The 22031-nt window shown below is 39.0% G+C and overlaps 1 protein-coding gene across 2 annotated transcripts in view; it reads right to left on the bottom strand.

The window, feature by feature from the left end:
- Positions 1 to 715: 715 nt before the first annotated feature.
- LOC128572790 (zinc finger protein ZFP2-like) overlaps positions 716 to 22031 on the bottom strand; it is a 44140-nt gene continuing 22824 nt past the window's right edge. The window contains exons 1-2 of one of the 2 annotated variants that reach the window (XM_053572878.1): positions 18029 to 18191; positions 716 to 4655 (exon numbers count right to left, since the gene is read on the bottom strand). In XM_053572878.1, the coding sequence (XP_053428853.1) occupies positions 2179 to 4422 (2244 nt within the window). In that variant the 5' untranslated portion in view covers positions 4423 to 4655; positions 18029 to 18191 and the 3' untranslated portion in view covers positions 716 to 2178. Of the gene's footprint in view, positions 4656 to 18028; positions 18192 to 22031 lie in introns of those variants that run through there. The other variant, XM_053572877.1, reaches the window with a different exon arrangement.

Here is a 22031-nt window from a genome sequence, read left to right as displayed (position 1 = left end):
ATGTAAACCAAAATTATAAAAATTTATGCATTAATTCGAAACAAGAGAGCATGTGCAAAAAAATTACTGGGGCAAAATTAGACATAGTATAAATAGTATTATAGGACCTATAAAATGTTTTCTAACTATACTTTCATAGAATCATTATTATAAAAATCACAATATACAAATAATTACAAAAAGCAGAAAACATAAAATAGTAACTAAGACAAAAATATATTCTCTGGGCTCAGAGCCCGTAGCACAGTGATGGTGTGGTGCCAGCTGCATACACCAAAGCTGGCGAGTTTGAATCTGGCCCGGACCAACTAAACAACAATGACAACTGCAACCAAAAAATAGCCAGGCGTTGTGATGGGCGCCTGTAACCCCAGCTACTTGGGAGGCTAAAGCAAGAGAATCCCTTAAGCCCAAGAGTTTGAGGTTGCTGTGGAGCTGTAATGACAGTGAGACTCTGTCTCAAAAAAAAAAAAAAATTCTCTGAACTGTAAGTTCTCAGGAAAAAGATTATTAATCATTCCACTCTGTCATCCAATAAAATATTATTTCCATATGTTAACCATACTCATGGCTTTGACGATATAAGATTGATAACAGGTGGGGAAAAGGAAGAGCAGAAAGAGGGAAAGAGGGAGGAGGGTGGGGTCTTGGTGTGTGCCACACCTTTTGGGGGCAAGACACGATTGTAAGGACTTTACCTAACAAATGCAATCAGTGTAACCTGGTTTCTTGTACCTTTAATGAATCCCCAACAATAAAAAAAAAGATTGATAACAGAATAAAAGTCAATTTATTACACATCAGTGTTGAAGTTTTAAAATTATGTCGTTACATTGATAAAAACATATTATGTTCAAACACAGTCTTAGAAAGTATCTGAAAATCTACTATATATGATCTCTAGTTAAAATAGTTGCAGGAACACCAGAAGCATTATTTTTCTTCTGACAAGTGATTTCTCCATGTTAAAAGAGTGAGGCTGATTATTTAGTGAACAATATTTTAAATATATTCACAATCTTCAAGACAGAAGTAATCTCCACTTTTCGATGAAATCTGTGAAGACGTATTTATTTCTACCACATTAAATAATATGAAATATTTCTACTATGTCTTCTATCACACCAAATAATACTCAAGACTTCTACTTCATTCTACCATAAAGATACTGCTGTATTTTGACTAACTAGACATTTTATCAACTAAAAAATCACTTGGAAAAATGATTGATTTAGAAAATTCAGATTGCTCCCATCACTTAAATTCAGAATAATGTTCACAGCACACAGCATATGCTTACATGCATGAATGCTGTACAAGTCAAATACCAACTGCATCTATCTTTAAATTTTCTTCAAGTGTTTTCCATATGTAATAATGCATCTATGAAAAAATTGGTATTAATAATATTCACCTAGTATAGAATGGTGTCTAACAGTTCTGATGCAAAGAACAAATATTTCCATTTAAACACCAGAAATTAAGGCATAGTATTACACAGCTGGGTGTTGGGATGGGTGCCTATAGTCCCAGCTACTTGGGAGGCTGAGGCAAGAGAATTGCTTAAGCCCCAGAGTTTGAGGTTGCTGTGAGCTATGACACCACGACACTCTACAAAGGGTGACAAAGAGAGACTCTGTCTCATGAAAAAAAAAAAAAAAAACAAAGAAAGAAAAATAGGTGCTGGCCCCATATACTGGAGGTGGTGGGTTCAAACCCAGCCCCAACCAAAAACTGCAAAAAAAAAAAAAAAAGATTTGAATTACATTAATACCTCCTTGTAAACAACTAGAATACTGTCAATACAAATAAAAGTATTGAACAACTATGCCTTTCCAAATATCAATGTTGTTAACTTCTTTGAAGCATATGAAGAAATTGCTTTGGATCTGGATTATTCATACACACACAAATATTGTTTAGGTACAAATTTGGGTTTGTGCTTTAGACTTTTTCCCGTGAATACCCTGATGCAATTAAACTTGCATTTTAATTAAACTTTTTCATTTCATACATCATTAAATTTTCTTTCCCTATGATTTTCAGGAGATTTCTATGTTGTGTATTTTAGATAAACATATCATCTGAATTATTGCACCTGTAGTTTTTCTGATGCTGAGTAAGATTTGTACTACAGTTAAAGGCCTTGTCACATTCAAAATATTTGAAGTGTTTTTCTTAAGTATGAATTCTCTGATGCTTAATGAGATGTGAACTAGAGGTAAAGGCTTTGCCACATTCATTACATCTGTAGTGTTTCTCTCCAGTATGAATTCTCTTATGTTTAGTAAGATTTGAGCACTGATTAAAGGCTTTACCACATTCTTCACATTTGTAAGGTTTCTCACCAGTATGAATTCGCTGATGAACAATAAGACTTGAAGAATAACTAAAAGATTTGCTACATGCATTACATCTGTAAAATTTTTCCCCAGTATGAATTTTCTGATGTCGAGTAAGATGTGCACTAGAGTTAAAAGCTTTGCCACATTCTTCACATTTGTAGGGTTTCTCTCCAGTATGAATTCTTTGATGCACAACAAGACTTGAGGAATGAGTAAAAGATTTGCCACATGTATTACACTGGTAAACTTTTTCTCCAGAGTGAGTTTTCTGGTGTTGAGTAAGAAGTGAACTGTAGTTAAAGGATTTGTCACATTCTTTACATTTGTGGGGTCTCTCTCCAGTATGAACTGTCTGATGTAAAATAAGATATGAAGAACGAGTGAAAGATTTACTACATGTTTTACATTTGTAAAGTTTTTCTCCAGTATGAATTCTCTGATGCTGAGTAAGTTCTGATCTAGTTTTAAAGGCTTTGCCACATTCTTTACACGTGTAGGGTTTCTCTCCAGTGTGAACTCTCTTATGTATAGTAAGGCGTGAGCATTGATTGAAGGCTTTACCACATTCATCACATTTATATGGTTTCTCCCCAGTATGAATCCTGTCATGTCGTCTAAGGGTTGATGAGCAGACAAAAGACAAACCACACTTTTTACATTTGTATGGTTTTTCTCCAGAATGAATACTCTGATGCACGATAAGATGTGAAGAATGATTAAAGGATTTGCTACATATTTTACATGTGTAAAGTTTTTCTCCAGTATGAGTTCTCTGGTGCTGAGTAAGCTGTGAACTACTTTTAAAGGCTTTATCACATTCTTTGCATTTGTAGGGTTTCTCTCCAGTATGAATTCTGCGATGCACAATGAGACTTGAGGAATGAGTAAAGGATTTGCTACATGTACTACATTTGTAAACTTTTTCTCCTGTATGAATTCTCTGGTGCACAATAAGAGTTGAAGAATGAGTAAAAGATTTGCTACAGGTATTACATTTGTAAAATTTTTCTCCTGTATGAATTCTCTGGTGCACAATAAGAGTTGAGGAATGAGTAAAAGATTGGCTACACGTATTGCATTTGTAAAATTTTTCCCCAGTATGAATTCTTTGGTGCATAGTAAGACTTGAGGAACGAGTAAAAGTTTTGCTACATGTATTACATTTGTAAAATTTTTCTCCAGTATGAATTCTTTGATGTTGAATAACCCGTGAAATATTGTTAAAGGGTTTGTCACTTTCTTCATCTTTGCAGCGTTCTTCTTTAGTGTGGATAATATTATGATTTCTTAGACTTGATGATTGACTGTCTTCCTCAGATTTATGGCATCTGTATGAATTTCCTCCAAAATGGATTCCTACATCCTGGGAATGTTCTGAAGACTGGGTTAAAGCTTCTAAGTATTTGTTACATTTGTAAGACTTCTTTGGAATGTGGATACTCTGATGGACAATAAGCTTTGAGTATTGATAAAAGACTTTCTTACATTTTTTACATTTGTAATTGTTCTCTGGAAAATGAGTTTTCTGATCTTTTCTAGAACTAGAGACTTCATTAAAGACTTCCTCAGATTTATGATATTGATCATTTCTGTCTTCAATGCAAATATTTTGGTAATTATTTATAGTGGAGCCCTGGCTAAAGAATATCAAAGTTTTATTACAAGTATGATTTTGTCCTGAATTATCTATTCCCTGATATTGATTAAGTAATGATGAATGGGTGAAGACTTTCCCACACTGATCAATGTTGTAGACGTTTGCAGAAAAAGGTATTGTGTTATTATGGAAGAATAATAAACTTTTAAAAAGTGATGCATCAAACTGATCACATTTAGAAATCTTTCCTTCATTTTCAAATCTCAGATCTTCAGGAATGTTTGAATGTACATTTAATCCAATTCTATATTTAAAATTTTCCAAATAATTATTTGGAACATGGACCAAGTCCCTATTTAGATTTTCAGAATTTCCTTTCAGATAAATGTTATGCTCTAAAAATTGACGCTGATATTTACTTATAGGAACTTCTGGTTCAGCAAAAGTATGTGACATAAATGGAGTGTTTTTCCAAAACATTTTGTGTTCTTCATCTTCACTATGAATGATATTGTTATTACATAATGTCTTACATTTTTTATGTCCATCATAAAATGCATTCTTCTCTTCAAAGTCACCTACACAATCCCAGTCTGTCCTTAAGTGTAAATTTTCAAGACCAAAACATGCAAATCTTCCCAATAGCACTTTTTGGAATGGAGCTTCTATGTACTTCTCTGTCCACAGGGCTTGTGATAAATGAGAAAATATATCTGAAAGATATCAAAAATTTTTAAACTTTCATTTACCATATACCAAACACACACAATATATAAAATTATGCAAAGCTGAAAACATTGGCATAATGACTGAATCAGAATTTTGATGCCTGTATTTTTTCATAGACGTATTGACAGAGACTCTGTCTCAAAGAAGGAAAATGCAAAGAAAACCCCCAGCCAGAAAAACAAACAAACAAACAAACAAACAAAAACAACTGAATTTACAATACCACAGTGAGCACAAAGTCAAGAAGAGGCAAATTAAGATAGAATCAAATTCAGTCAAATACCCGGGTGTTGTGGCGGGCACCTGTAGTCCCAGCTACTTTGGAAGGCTGAGGCAAGAGAATCCCTTAAGCCCAAGAGTTTGAGGTTGCTGTGAGCTGTGATGCCATAGCACTCTACCTAGGGCAACACAGTGAGACTCTGTCCTCTCCCCCTGGCCCCACAAAAAGAATCAAATTCAGTCTGTTACCTTTCTGCACCACAGCAGAATGGAATAAAGAAACAAATCTTCCCACTTTGTTTGTCTCTTAGAAAACAATGAAAAGAGTGGACCACATGTCCAAAGGTCTCAGTTTTGGGAGGCTATTTAACGATTGGGTATTGGTTTCTTTCTTTCTTTCTTTTTCTTTTTTTTAGAGACAGAGTCTCAGTTTATTGCTCTTGAGACTGCCGTGGCTCTCTCAAGCTGTGTGCACAGCTCGCAGCAACCTCCAACTCCTGGACTTAAGCAATTCTCTTGCCTCAGCTTCCCACTACAGGCGCCTGCCAGAACGCCCAGCTATGATTGTTGTTGTTGTTGCTGCAGTTTGGCCCATGCCAGGTTCAAACCTGCCATCCTGGGTATATGAGGCCTGCGCCCCACCCACTGAGCCACAGGTGCTGCCCATTGCTTCCTTTCATATACAATGCTAAAGTCAATGGAGAAAAATGACAACTTAGGTCCACTAAAAGCAAAGATGAAGGCTTGTTACAGCAACAGAGAGACTGCAATACCAATGACATTTGCCAAGGGAAGCAGGAGATTAAATTATTTCAAGAAAAAACATAGAGGACCTATTCAGCAGTAAATATACATTGTAGTCCAGGGACGATACAGACACATACAGCTGACAGGTTGGAGAAACGTTTGGCTTATCTACTGTACCTAAATGGTTCTAGTTGTCCCCTTTACAATAGTATTCCATAAAGGATGGGATAGGTAGGTACTTTTTTTTTTTTTTTTTTGAGACAGAGCCTCAAGCTGTCACCCTGGGTACAGTGCCATGGTATCACAGCACACAGCAACCTCCAACTCCTGGGCTTAAGCGATTCTCCTGCCTCTGCCCCCAAGTAGCTGGGACTACAGGCGCCCGCCAGAACGCCCGGCTATTTTTGTTGTTGTTGTTGTTGCTGCAGTTTGGCCCATGCCAGAACGCCCGCCACAATGCCCGGCTATTTTTGCTATTTTTTGGTTGCAGCTATCATTGTTGTTTGGCAGGCTCAGGCTAGATTCGAACCCACCAGCTCAGGTGTATGCAGCTGGCACCTTAGCCACTTGAGCCACAGGCGCTGAGCCAGGTAGATGCTTTTTAAATGACCAAAACATCAAAGAAACAAAGAAACATAGCCTAATCAAATGTCAAAAATAAATATTCAGTAACCATGCATTGTGGTGGGCACGAGTAGTCCCAGCTTACTCAAGAAGCTGAGGCAAGAGGATCACTTGAGCTCAAGAATTCAAAGTTGCTATAAGCTATGATACCATGGCACTCTACCGAGGGCGACAAAGTGGGATTCAGTGTTAAAAGAAAAAAAAAAACAAGAAAACTGAGGATCTCTTAAGCCTAAGAGTTTGAGGATGCTATGAGTTATAATAACATGGCACTCTACTCACGGCAACAAAGTGAGACTCTGTCTCAAAAAAAAAAAAAAAAAAAAAGACTTGGCACACGTAGCACAGTAGTTACACTGCCAGCCACATACACTGAAGCTGGCAGGTTTGAACCAGCCTGGGCCTGCTAAACAACAATGACAACTGCAACAAAAAAATAGCCAGGCATTGTGCTGGGTGCCTGCTGTCCCAGCTACTTGGGAGGCTGAGGCAGGAGAATCGCTTAAGCCCAGAAATTGGAGGTTGCTGTGAGCTGTGACACCATAGCACTCTATTGAGGGCAACTTGGTCTCAAAAAAAAAAAAAGTATAGACTCAAGAGAGCAAAAAAAATAAAATGAGGAACAGTGAAAAGAGCCTATGGGACTTACAGATTAGTATCAAGTAAGCCATTATACTTATAATGACAAATGTATAATGAGAAGAGAAAGAAAAAGGAAAGATTATTTGAAATAGTAATTAAGATATTTGTGAATTTGGAGGAGAAAATACAATAAAATTAAAAGAAGTTCAGACAACTTTAGCTAGGACTAAGGCAAAAGCAAAACTTTAAAAGTTACAAACATCTTAAAATTTGCAAGAAAAAAGGTGATTTGGCATTTACAAAGGTGCTCCTTTAAGATCAAAAAACTTTCAGCAAAGTGTCCTGCAGGCCACATGGTGGAGGATAATATATTCAAAGAGATGAAAAAATGACAACTACCACCAAGAACATCTTTTCTTGCAAACTGTCCTGTCTTTTAAAATAAAATAGAGGTGGCACCTGTATCTCAGTGGGTAGGGCACAAGCCACATACACCAAAGCTGGCAGGTTCAAACCCAGCCTGGGCCAGCTAAAACAACAATGACAACTGCAACAACAACAAAAAAAATAGCTGGTCATTGTGGCGGGCACCTGTAGTCCCAGCTACTTGGGAGGCTGAGGCAAGAGAATCGCTTCAGCCCAAGAGTTTGAGGTTGCTGTGAGTTGTGACACCATGGCACTCCACCCAGGGTGACAGCTTGAGACTCTGTCTCAAAAAGAAAAACAATAAATAAAATAAAGTAGAAATAAAGAATTTCTAAGATGAACAAAACCTGGCTCAGTGCCTCTGACTCAAGCAGATAAGGTGCCAGCCACATACACCTGAGCTGGGGGGTTCAAATCAAGCGTGGGCCAAACAACAATGACGGCTGCAACCAAAAAATAGCCAGGCATTGTGGTGGGCACCTGTAGTCCCAGCTACTTGGGAGGCGGAGGCAGGAGAATTGCTTGAGCCCAGGAGTTGGAGGTAGCTGTGAGCGGTGATGCCACAGCACTCTACCCAGGGAGACAGCTTGAGGCTCTGTCTCAAAAAAAAAAGATGAACAAAACCCGAATGAATTCATATCCACAATACCTACCCTCCAAGAAATCCTAAAGAGAATTAGTTCCTCACATTAAAAAATAATATGATAGAAAAAAAATCATGTGAAACTTTTTTTTTGGAGACAGTCTTACTATTTTGGCCTCGGTAGAGTGCCATAGCATCATTGCACACAGCAACCTCCAACTCTTGGGTTTAGGCGATTCTCTTGCCTCAGCCTCCCTAGTAGCTGGGACTACAGGCACCCACCACAACACCCAGCTATTTTTTGTTGCAGTTTATCTGGGGCCGGGTTCAAACTCACCACCCTCGGTATATGGGGCCGGTACCCTACCCACTGAGCCACATGCGCCACCCATCATATAAAACTTTTAAGTTCTCTGGCAAAATTAATTATACATACCAGTAGTATTATTAGAATAATGGTGCAAAAATGCTTTTAGTGCTGATACAGATTTCAAAAGACTAAAAATAACCACAAATCTGCATTAATGTATACATAATACAAAAAGATATAATAAAACTTCAATAAAATACAATATGCAATGTAAGGAGGCAGGGTTTTTGTATGCAATTCAAATTATCAGCGTAGAATAGATTGCTATGACTTTAAGATTTTTTTTTTTTTAGACAAGCGTCTCAAGCTGTTGCCCTGGATAGAGTGACATAGTGTTACAGCTCACAGCAACCTCCAACTCTTGGGCTCAAGCAATCCTCAAGCCTCAGATTTTCTATTTTTAGTACAGACAGGGATCTCGCTTTTGCTCAGGCTGCTCTCATACTCCTGAGCTCAAGCAATTCCCCTGCCTCGGCCTCCCAGAGTGCAAGGATTACAGAGATGAGCCACCACACCCGGCCCAACTTTAAGATGTTTTAAGCATGATAATCACAACTGGAATACCTATAGTAAGTAAATACAGAAAGGAAATAACAAAATTAGAAGTGTCACTACAAAAACCAATAAAACGCAAAGGAAGACATTAAGAGAGGAAGACAGAATCAAAATTGTTATAAGACGGCTGAGCACAGTGGCTCACACCTGTAATCCTAGAACTCTGAGAGGCTGAGGCAGGCAGATGCTTGAGCTTAGGAGTTTAAAACCAGCCTGAGCAAGATCGAAATCCCCATTTCTACTAAAAATAGAAAAAGTAGTGGAGCATTGTAGCAGGCACCTGTAGTCTCAGCTACTTGGGATGCTAAGGCAAGTGGATCATTTGAGCCCAAGAGTTTGAGGTTGCTATGAGTTAGGAAGTCATGGTACAGAACTCCGTCTCAAAAAAAAAAGAAAAGAAAAAGAAAAAATTACTACAAGATCTACAATGAAATAAACAATATGCAATAGTAGGTCATTCCCTTTGAGTCATTACTTTACATATAAATAAATTAAATCAATCAAAAGATATAACTTAGCTGACTACAGTCAAAAAAGAAGAATTAATTTTATGATTTCTACAAAAATACCACTTTACACGTTAAGGAAATATGCGGAAAATGAAATAATGGATTAAAAATACAGAATAGGGGCAGCACCTGTGCAGCATCTGTGGCTCAGTGAGTAGGGTGCCAGCCCCATATACCGAGGGTGGCGGGTTCAAACCCGGCCCCAGCCAAACTGCAACAAAAAAATAGCCAGACGTGGCAGGCACCGGTAGTCCCAGCTACTTGGGAGGCTGAGGCAAGAGAACTGCCTAAGCCCCAAGAGCTGGAGGTTGTGTGAGCTGTGACGCCACAGCACTCTACTGAGGGCAACAAAGACTCTGTCTCTAAAAAAATAAATAAATAAAAATACAGAATAAAATGCCAAATATTGTCACAGACAAAATATAAGTTATATCAAAAACTGTTACAAGGCCAAGCATGGTAGCTCACACCTATAACACTAATGCTTAGTTAGGGCAGGTGAGGTGGGAAGATCACTTGAGGCCAAAACCATGAGAGCAGCCTGAGTAACATAGTGAGACTCCATTTCTACATAAAAATGTGATAATTTAGCTGGAAATGATGGTGCATGTTTGTAGTCGCAGTTACTAGGGACACTGAGGTAAGAAGTCTGTTTGAGCCTAGCTATTGGAATTTGCTGGCAGTTATAATTAAGTCAATGCACTCCGGGCGACGCCTGTGGCTCAAGGAGTAGGGCGCTGGTCCCATATGCCAGAGGTGGCGGGTTCAAACCCAGCCCCGGCCAATAACCAAAAAAAAAAGTCTATGCACTCCACACTGAGTGACAGAATGAATCTTGTCAAAAAACTGTCACAAATTTCCAAAAACTGCATTAAAAGTGGCTTAACAACAGGAATCTATTACAATATGCATAACCAAAAAAAGTAGCTCAATGACAGGAATCTATCACATATGCACAAAATACCAAAGCTCTCAAATGAATAAAGAAATCTTTCCTTACATACATTAGGTTAATATACAGAACATATAAATTGCTCACAAGTACATAAAAAGATGCTCAACATTATAGACAGTCCACAGGTTATGAACAAGATAGGTTCTATAAGTTTCTGAATTTGTTTGTAATTGGAACAGGTACATTTACCTATTACCTGTTATAATCTCCATTCACAAGTAAGTCCTATGGCAGTCAGATGTATGTAAGTCAGGCACTTAATGTAATAGCCTCCGTAAGTGCAAGTTATATGTAATTTGAATGTTTGTAGCTTGGTGCCTGCCAGTACTAAAAATGAATGAAATGCAAATTCACATCACAACGAAATACCAGCTTACTCCAGTTCATATGGTTATAATCAGAAAGACAAAATAAAGTGCTGGTGAGAATGTGAGAAATATAGAACACTTATACATTATTAGTGGGGCTATTTAACCTCTGTGTGTTATTTCCTTTTTCTTTGGTGAACTGGGGAGAATTCAAGAGGAGACAAGACAGTAGACAAAAAGTGGTATCCTTGAATAGATAAAGGACATTTGGTGCAAGTAAGAACACTGGAATAAAGTAATGGACTTAACATAGTAATAATGTGTTGGTATTGGGGTTTTGGGTTTTTTTTTTGAGACAGAGACTCAAGCTGTCGCCCTTGGTAGAGTGCCATAGCATCAAAGCTCACAGCAACCTCCAACTCTAGGGCTTAAGTGATTCTCCTGCCTCAGCCTCCCAAAGAGCTGGGACTACAGGCAACCGCCACAATGCCCGACCATTTCTTGGTTGTAGCCGTCAGTGTTGTTTGGCAGGCTGGGGCTGTATTCCAACCCGCCAGCTCTGGTGTATGTGGATGGTGCCTTAGCCGCATGAGCCACAGGCACCGAGCCCAGTATTGGGTTTTTAATTGTAACAACTAGACTATATTAATGTAAGATGGATAAAATTGGGTGTAATAGGGAAGACCAAGAATGGAGTATGTTACATGTTAATACAGACCAGAACTCTGCATTAATCTTAAATCATTTTAACAAGTTAAATATTACATATATATATAGATAGATACTTTTTTTTTTCTGAGACAGAGTGTCACTATGTCGCCTTTGGTAGAGTGTTGTGGTGTCATAGCTCACAGCAACCTCAAATTCCTGGGCTTAAGTGATTCTCTTGCCTCAGCCTCCCAAGTAGCAGGGACTACAAGCGCCCGCCACAACACCTGGCTATTTCTTGTTGCAGTTGTCATTGTTGTTTAGTGGGCCCGGGCTGGGCTCGAACCCACCAGTTTCTGTGTATGTGGCCAGCGCCCTACTCACTGAGCTATAGGCACCGAGCCTAAATATTATATTTCAAAATCCTAGCTCTCTGGGAGGCTGAGGAGGGTGGATTGCCTGAGCTCAGGAGTTTGAGACCAGCCTGCCTCAGAACAAGACCCCATCTTTAAAAATAGCTCAGCGTTGTGTTAGGCACCTATAGTCCGTGCTACTTGGGAGGCTGAGGCAAGAGAATCATGTAAGCCCAAGAATTTAAGGATGCTGTGAACTATGATGCCACAATACTCTACTGAGGGTGATAAAATGAGACTTTGCCTCAAAAAAAAAAAAAAAAAAAACAAATAAAAATAAATAAATAAATAAAAATTTAAAAATATATTTTACATGGGGAAAAATATCAGCACCTCACCTCACAGTATGATAAAAATTCATAATAGTACCCATTGTTAGGCTATTATAGAGCTTTTTAAAAAGCAATTGTAAGCTATTATTGTTTTTAGGGCTATTACCAGGAATATATGAAAGGAATTCTTATTTGCAATGTTCTATGAAACAGGCTAAATATATATATGTATATGTATATGTGTATATATATATATATTTTTCCCCCCTCCCAGACAGATTCTCATTGTCACTCTGGGATTAAGTCCTATGGCATCGTCACAGTTCATAGCAACCTCAAACTCTTAGACTCATGCCTCAGCCTCCTGAGTAGCCGGTCTATAGGAACTTGTCATACCACTCAGCTTTTTTCTATATTTAGTAGAAACAGAGTCTTGCTCTTGCTCATGCTTGGTCTGGAACTCCAAGCATGGAGTTTGCAAAAGCAAACCAACTGCCTCAGAAACTAGAATGCTAGGATTACAGGCCACCACACAGGGCCATTTTTTTTCAGTAGCCCTGGGTAGACTGGCATGACCTCAGCCTAACTCACAGCCAACTTCAAACTCTTTGGCTCAAGAGCTCCTCTTGCCTTAGCCTCTTGAGTACTGAGGACTACAGGCATTTGCCACAATGCTCAGCTAGTTTTTTTTTTCCCCCTATGTTTAGTAGAGATGGGGGTCTTAATCTTGCTCAGGCTGGTATCAAACTCCTGAGCTTAGGCGATCCAACCACCTGGGCTTCCCAGAGTGCTAGGATTACAGGCATGAGCCACTGTGCCACCTGGCCTGATGTTATGAAAACATTATTTTATTTATTTATTTATTTATTTTGAGACAAAGTCTCAAGTTGTTGCCCTGGGTAGAGTGCCATGGTGTCATAGCTCACAGCAACCTCCAACTCTTGGGCTCAAGCAAAGGATCCTCTTGCCTCAGTTTTTCTATTTTTAGTAGAGACAAGGTCTTGCTTTTGCTCTTGAACTCATGAGCTCAAGCAATCCCCCTGCCTCAGCCTCCCAGAGTGCTAGGATTACAGACATGAGCCACTGCGCCCGGCCTGAAAACATTATTATATCTGTAATTTTGCATCAGTTCAAGGCTAAGTAAAGCCAATAAAGTAACTAAACACTAAAAAAGAGAACTGCTTACAGGTAACACAAGTGTTTCTCTCACATAATGATATAGATCCAAACAATAAATAGACTGTGAATTTATTTGTAAGATAAGTTATGAACAAAATAGGTGCGATATTTATACAGGCAAAAAATAGATGTTTGCACAGCTCACAGATAATATGCATAACTTATAAATTAAATACCATGTTGACTTTGTTAGGGACATAAACCCTTTCCTTACTTCCCCTCCCAGAACAAAAGGCCTACCTGCTCCCCCTCAAGAGTTCCACCAGAAAGACTCTAGCCCACCAAAGCCTTCCAGCAACCTGTGAGCGATCTTCCTCACTCTGTGCCCAGTATACAATCCAGCCCCACTCTGCACAGCTGCCATCTTCGCCCAGGTGGGTCTGAGTCTCTTCCTCCAGAGAACTTGGCCTGAACTTCTCCCAGTCTATCTCTGAGTACACCACCAAACCCCTTTCAGTCTTGAACTGTACAAGAGTTGAAAATTATTATTCCAATCATATTAAGGACAAAAAGAAAAAAGTTTGATTGACTAATCTCAAGAGCATAAAAGAAACACATTAGTATGGAATTGAAAAAAAGAAAATTAAATTTAATGCATGTAATACGGATATAATATAGACATACAATTGAAAAGTAATTGTTTAAACCCAGCCCCGGCCAAAAACCACAAAAAAAAAAGAAAAGTAATTGTTTACATACTTACAATTTTCAATTGTGTAAATCCATTAAGAACAGGCATTTTGGTGGTGCCTGTAGCTCAGTGGCTAGGGTGCCAGCCACATACACCAGAGCTGGTGGGTTCAAACCCAGCCCAGGTCTGCCAGACAACAATGACAACTACAACCAAAAAACAGCTGGGCATTGTGGCAGGTGCTTGTAGTCCCAGCTACTTGGGAGGTGGAGACAAGAGAATGGTTTGAGCCCAGGAGTTTGAGGGTGCTGTGAGTTGTGACTCCACAGCACTCTGCCAAGGGTGACATAATGACACTATGACTCAAAAAAAAAAAAAAAAAAGAACACAATTGGTGGGACCACACCCATGGTGCATCTTACAAGGGTACATGTGAAACTTACTAAATGTAGAATATAAATGTCTTAACACAATAACTAAGAAAATGCCAGGAAGGCTATGTTAACCAGTGTGATAAAAATATGTCAAATGGTATATAAAACCAGTGTATGGTGCTCCATGATTGCATTAATGTACACAGCCATGATTTAATAATAAATAAATTTAAAAAAAAAGAACAGGCATTTTGAATCATTGCTATTTAATGTATGGCAATAAAGTTTCATATAAAACGCATTATAAACATTAACAAAAAAGTACTGAGAAAATTTAAATGAATAAAACTTTGTTTTTAATATATTGGTGCTATTTTCATACAACATATAATGGCTATAATACTTTCTTTAGAAGCTAAGAAAAGTTATATTTTCAAATAAAAGAACTATATAAATGTTATAAAACATGAGAATTAATGCAATAAACATTTTGGATTAAATTATACCATCACTTAAATATGTATAGGCTGGGAAAATACATACACATTTTAATGATTCCTTATTCCTTATTCCAGTAAACTTAAACTTATATTCAAATTTTTTTTTTTTTAAGGGACAGAGTCTCATTTTGTCGCCCTCAGTAGAGTACCGTGGTGTCACAGCTCACAGCAACCTCCAACTCCTGGGCTTAGGCGATTCTCTTGCCTCAGCCTCCCATGTAGCTGGGACCACAGGCGCCTGCCACAATGTCTGGCTATTTTTTGCTGCAGTTTGGCCGGGGTGGGGTTTGAACCTGCCACCCTCGGTATATGGGGCCAGCACTCTACTCACTGAGCCACAGACGCCGCCCACATTCAAATATTTTAATAAATGTCTCTACTGATAATCTAATTCTTATATAACATGTAAACTCAAGCATTTCAATTCAGAACATTTGAACCTAAAAAAAATCACAGACCAATTTGATATATAATATTTATAAAAAGTAAAACATATAGGAGAGCACATAAACAAAAGATGACAGACCAGGAGCTCCCCCCCCCCCCCCCCCCCGTTGTATCCTTATGATACAATGTAGGAGCCATGCCCCACTGAATCTGCTTTTATGGGAGCTTCAGGATCCAGATCTCTTTGAGTTTGTGGTGCCCTAGCATAGCTCAAAACCAAGTGGTTTTGTATAGATGTTTGTACAGAACAAAAATAGACACATCTCATTGGGAACCTAATGATAGCCTATTTTGTGTTGGTCTTGCCATTACTGTCATCTGCCAGGACACCCAGGAAGATTCATACCCACTTGTGTCTCAGGTGAGAGACCTGATGACCTTGCTCTTATCTGTGGCACCTGAGTCAGCCCCAAACCCACCTTCTTCACCACTCCTCTATGGTCTGAAAAAATATCCTGCCCACACAGGTCAAGGAGAAACATCCATCTGTGATTCTAGATGTATGAACTTTGATCTAAATGTGGATCTTAAAGCAACATTGTGACCTGGCTGCCTCCAGTTGCATGCAGCCACAGTCCAGGATCAGGCTGGTTAACCTGGGGCCAGTCTCAAAGCCAATATATCTGTCTCTATGAAGGCGGGACTGCCAAGATTAGTCTTACTATGAATATTAAGCATTCCTGTAACTCCCTTCCAGTCTCTGTCAGCAGCCCTGCCCACACAAACACCTACAGAGAGACACAACATAAACCAAGAGACAAACCTAAAGACTTCAAGTCTCAGCTGCAGCAGCCATATGAACCAGTTACATTCCATCTCAACTGTGAGCAGGGATCAGTCCTGCCCATCCAGACATTTGTCTAATGTCTAGATGAGAACATTCCCATCAGGAGCCAAAACTATCCACATCTACTGTATGAGCACCCCATCTGCAGAAACAACTGCAGTTTGTTGTCTCAGCTCCAGTTCTACTGAACAAGATCTTAAAGACAAGTTTAGTATTCCCATAGACAGGATCCATGATCATACAATGTTCTGATACCTGGTCTGCCACCAAAGAATCCACTACAATCCCAAAAGCAGTCATTGGACCTGGCTCCAAATTCAACTGAGTGGAATCTCAGTAAAAATATTTTTAGCCCACTGACAAAATAGGAGAAGATATTTATTTTTATTTTTTTGACACAAAGTCTTAAGCTGTGGCCCTGGGTAGAGTACCATGACAGGTGCCCGCCATAACACCCAGCTATTTTGTTGTTGTTGTTGTTGTAGTTGTCTTTGTTGTTTTAGCTGGCCCAGGCCGGGTTCAAACCCACCAAGAAAAAGGTGATTGACTATTTTAATGTTTTTGTTAGTCAATTTAGAAGTCTACATTTTTTGGCAAATGATTTAAATTTTCATTGGTAGGAATCAGGTTTGCCTGATCCTTTATGATTTGTGTGTTATGATTCTGTGTGTGTTTGTGTATTCTTATGTTTATGTTCCTGAATCTGAAGGAGCACACACCTTCAGTCATTATAGACTAGTTTTATAAGTTAAATATCTTCTCCTGGTGGTGCCCATAGCTCAGTGGGTAGGGTGCTGGCCACATACACTGGGGTTGGAGGGTTCAAACCCAGGCCAGCTAAGTAAAAATCACAACTACAAAAAAAAAATAGCCAGGCACTGTGGGGGCACCTGTAGTCCCAGCTACTTGGGAGGCTGAGGTAAGAGAATCGCTTAAGCCCAAGAGTTTGAGGTTGCTGTGAGCTGTGACACCATGGCACTCTACCAGGGCAACAAAGTGAGAGATTCTGTCTCAAAAAAAAAAAAAAAGAAAGAAAGAAAGTAGCCAATTAGAAGGAAAAAAATGAACAAGTGAAGAAAGCAGGTTAACAGTGCACATAAAGTGAATAAATATATGCATGTTAGGATATTCAGAAGAAGAGAAACCAGGCATAGTGGCTTCTGCCTATAACGTTGTCATTCTGGAAGGCTGAGGCAGAACGATCCCTTGAGCTCAGAATTTTGAGACCAGCCTGAGCAAGAATGAGACCTCATCTCTACTAAAAATAGAAAAATGAACTGGGTGTTGACACCTGAGTAAGAAATCCTGTCTCCACTAAAAATAGAAAAACTAGCCGGACATTTTGGCAGGCACCTGTAGTCCCAGCTTCTGGAGAGGCTGAGGCAAGAGGATCACTTGAGCCCAGGAGTCTGAGGTTGCAATGAATTATGATGCCATGGCACTCTACCCAGGGGCAAAAGAGTGAGACTCTGTCTCATGAAAAATAAATTAAAAAATAAAAATTAGAAAAATTAGCCGGTGTTTATGGCAGCCACCTGTGTTCCCAGCTACTCGGGAAGCTGAGGCAAGAGGATCACTTGAAGCCAGGAGTCTGACATTGCTGTAAGCCTTGAGGCCATGGCATTCTACTCACTGAGACTCTCTCAAAAACAAACAAACAAACACAAAACAACTCTGAAGACTATCCTAAAAAATAGAATAAATCCAGCCAGTAAAGCTTCATGCAAAAATTATTTGCATTTCTATGCTAAAATAAACAGAAAAAAAGTTAAGCAAACAGTCTCATTTATAAAAGTATAAAAAAGTATACAATATTTATGACTCAATTTAACAAAGAGTTAAAAGTTCTATTCACCAAAATCCATAACATATTGATAAAAGTAATTGAAGAAGCAAAGATATCTCTTGTTCATGGATTGGGAAAGTTAATATTGATAAAATGTTCATAATACACAAGTTGAGCCCAAGAGGTTGCTATAAGCTATAATGCCTTGGGACTCTATTGAGGGTAAGAAAGTGAGATTCCATCTCAAAATAAAAACAAAACACGTAGACCACTGAAACAGAAAAGAGACAGCAGTAATAAACACATGAGTGTACAATCAACTAATCTTGGACAATGACATGAAGATACATAAAGGGGAAAGCAGTGTATTCAATAAATGAAGCTACAAATGTGGCTGTCTACATGAATAAAATTAACCATATTTAAAAAAAAAAAAACAAACCTGAGGCTCAGTGCCTGTAGCTCAAGCAGCTAAGGCACCCGCCACGTACACCAGAGCTGGCAGGTTCGAATCCACGCGGGGCCTGCCAAACAACAAGGACAACTATAACCAAAAAAATAGCTGGGAACTGTGCTGGTCGCCTGTAATCCCAGCTACTTGGGAAGCTGAGGCAAGAGAATCTCTTGAGCCCAAGAGTTTGAGGTTGCTGTGAGCTGTGATGCCACAGTACTTTAAGCAGGGCGACAGCTTGAGACTCTGTCTCTAAAAAAAAAAAAAAAAAAAAAACTGAGAAGGGATTAATATCAAATGTTAGACCAAAAATTGTATAACTTCCCCAAGAAAGAATATGGAGAAATGTCTTTGACATAATGATGTTTTGCATATGACACCCAAAATGCAACATGCTACAACACAACAAAACAAAACCAAAAGCAACTGGGAATAAATAAAACTGAAGTTTCTACCCAGCAAAGTTTAACAGCCTGAAAAAAATAATCCAGGGACTGGAAGAAAATGTATCTGTTAAGAGTTTAATGGAACAGCTCTGCAAGAAATGCTAGATAGAGACTATTATGTTGATAAATAAAATGACACTCAGAAAGATTATAAAATCACATGAAAATATAAAATTTCCTGTTAAATATAAACATATACACAGATAAAGAATTCTCTTCCATCATAAAGATGGTATATAAATGTTTTAAAATTCTACTCTAGAATTTTTTTTTTGGAGACCGAGTCTCAAGCTATTGCCCTGGGTAGAGTACCATGGTGTCATCATAGCTCACAGCAACCTCCAACTCTTGGGCTCAAAAGATCTCGCCTCAGTTTGTCTATTTTTTGAGTAGAGAGAGGGTCTCACTCTTGCTCAGGCTGATCTCAACCTCCTGACCTCAAGCAATCCACCCACCTGGGCCTCACAGTGCTAGGATTACAGGCGTGAGCCACTGTGCCCCACCTTGTAGAATTTTTTTTAATGTGGAAAAAAATCTGTTAATAAATATATAAGACAAAAAATTACAATTTTTGACATTGAGAACAAAGTGGAAGAATGTAAAGAAGTATACTTTTTATGGTTGGTAGAAGTGAAATTGTTATGAGATTAAAAGACATTGCTATACTTTAAGATGTTTTATAAAATTTCCATTTCTTGGCAGGCAGGGTGGCTCAGTCCTGTAATCCTGTAATCCTAGTACTCTGGGAGGCTGAGACAGATGGATCACCTGTGCTCAGGAGTTTGAGACCAGTCTGAGAAAAGCGAGACCCATCTTCACTAAAAATAGAAAAACTAGCCAAGCGTTGTGGCAGCTAAGTACTGTGGCAGCACCTGTAGTCCCAGCTGCTCAGGAGGCTGATACAAGAGGATTGCTTGAGTTTGTGAGCTATGTTTACACCACAGCACTCAACCCCAGGGCAACTGAGTGAGACTCTGTCTCAAACAAAACAAAACAAAATAAAACACAACACAATATAAGAGAATAAGGTGGACATAATTAGACAAAATACACTTTAAGTCAAAAAACTGTCACAAAGTAAATTGATCAATTTACTAGAAATCTATAACACAGACACACACACCTAGCACCAGGGCTCCCAAATATATGAAGTAATACAGAAAGAAATACATAGCATCACAATAATTATAGGAGACGTCAAGCCCTAAATTTAATAATGAATATAAAAATTGGACAGAAGAACCGTGAGAAAACTGAAAATTTGAACAATTCTATAGGCCAATTAAACTTAATAGAAACACACAGAACTCTACATTCAAAAGCAGCAGCTTATATAGTATTCTCAATCACACATGGCGCACTCTCTTTAGACCCATAACAGTAATCAAACAGAAATATATATATGTGTGTGTGTATATATATATATATATATATATTTTTTTTTTTTTTTTTTTTTTCCTCCTGGAGACAGCCTCAAGCTGTCGCCCTGGGTGGAGTGACATCACAGCTCACAGCAACCTCCAACTCCTGGGCTTAAGTGATTCTCTTGCCTCAGCCTCCCAAGTAGCTGAGACTACAGGCACCTGCCACAACACCCCACTATTTTTGGTTATAGTTGTCATTGTTGTTTGACAGGCCCGGGCTGTATTTGAAACTGCCAGCTCTGGTGTATGTGGCTGGCACCTCAGCTGCTTGAGCTACAGGCGCTGAGCCTAAACAAAATGTTTTTTTCTGACCAAAATAGAAACTAGAAATCAAAAGCCCACAATCCCCAAAAATATGTAAAAATTAAAGCCACTTTTGAATATATTCTTTCTCAAGAGTAAGATGACAATATTCCTATAGCATCTATATAGCACACAGCGTTACCCAAACTCAGTGTGACCTCTATCAAAATCCCAACAGTGTTCTCTCTCCCTGCTGCACAGTCATGTAGAGGTGGATACACGGGTCCATTTGAGAGTCAGCTTCACTCACAAGCTACCACCATGGCCAAGGAAGGTATTACTGCTCAAGGTGTAATGGTCAATAATACTGTTTTACAAGTGCTGCTGAAGGTCACCCTCATCCATGATGGCCTTGCTTGCATGTGGAATTCCTGTAGCTGTCAATGCCTTAGACAAATGCCATATCCATTTTTGGGTGCTTGTATCTAACTATGTTGAGCCTGTGTGTGTCAAATTGGTAGCGGCCTTTTTGCTGCACACCAAATTAACCTAATTAAAGTCGATGACAACAAGAAACTAGGAGTATAGGTAGGGCTCTGTAAAACTGACAGAGAGGGAAAACCCTACAAAGGGGGTTGGTTACAGTTGCGTAATAGTTAAGGACCATGACCAAAGATGTCATCAAAGACTACTTCAAATCAAGAAATGAACAAATAAAACTTTGGCTCATGTTCTTCAAATAAAACTTCTTTTTTTTTTGAGACAGAGTCTCACTTTCTTACCTACAGTAGAGTACCGTGGTGACTTTCTTACCTACAGTAGAGTACCGTGGTGTCATAGCTCATAGCAACCTCAAACTCTTGGGCTCAAGTGATACTCTTGCCTCAGCCTCAAGTGGTTGGGACTACAGGTGCCTGACACAATGCCTGACTATTTTCCTTTTTTTTGCAGTTTTTGGCCGGGGCTGGGTTTGAACCTGCCACCTCCAGTATATGGGGTAGGCACCCTACTCCCTGGCTATTTTTTAGAGCTGGGTCTTGCTCTTGCTCAGGCTGGTCTCAAACTCGGGAGCTCAAGCAATCCACTTGCCTCGGCCTCCCAGAGTGCTGATTACAGGTGAACCACCATGCCTGGCCTCCAAATAAAACATCTCAATGGTACTTTCACAGAAATGTAAAAATCTTCCTAAAAATTTTCTAGAGACTGAATAGTCCAACATCTAAAACCAAAGGAACTATTCTTCCTGATTCTAAAAGTTTTTTAGAGACTGTGAATAGCCCAACATCCAAAAAGAAAGGAACTATACTTTCTGATTTTAAAACAAAGGCACAGAAATAAAAATAATGTAATACCAATATAAAGACAGATAAATAGATAATGTAATAGACAGCTCCAAAACAAATCCTGTGTGTATAATCAAATTATCTTTCACAATATTGTACAACCAGACAATAGGAAAGGAGAACACTTTTAATAAATGGGTGTTGAAAACTAGATAAGGGCTGGCATTCTTCTTTCTTTGGACTGCCATGCCATTCTCTCCCCTCTTTTCTCTCCCTTCCTGACCCCTGTCTTCCCTTCTCTCACTCCCTGCTCTCTTCTTTTTTTCTCATCTCTTCTCCCCGACTCTCTTCCCTTTCTTTAATATAAAATAAACTTATACTTTATATTCTAAAAAAAAAAAGGAAGGAAAACTAGACATGTACATTAAAAAAAAGTTGAACCCTGGCTCCGTGCCTGTGGCTCAAGCAGCTAAGGCACCAGTCACATACACCTGGGCTGGCGGGTGTATCTAGCCTGAGCCCGCCAAACAACAATGACAGCTGCAACCAAAAAATAGCCGGGCATTGTGGCGGGCGCCTGTAGTCCCAGCTACTTGTG

Source organism: Nycticebus coucang, chromosome 20, assembly GCF_027406575.1.
Source record: "Nycticebus coucang isolate mNycCou1 chromosome 20, mNycCou1.pri, whole genome shotgun sequence".
NCBI lineage: Eukaryota > Metazoa > Chordata > Mammalia > Primates > Lorisidae > Nycticebus > Nycticebus coucang.
The sequence above is the reverse complement of the archived record's forward strand: the minus strand, read 5'-3'. Positions and strand labels throughout refer to the sequence as shown.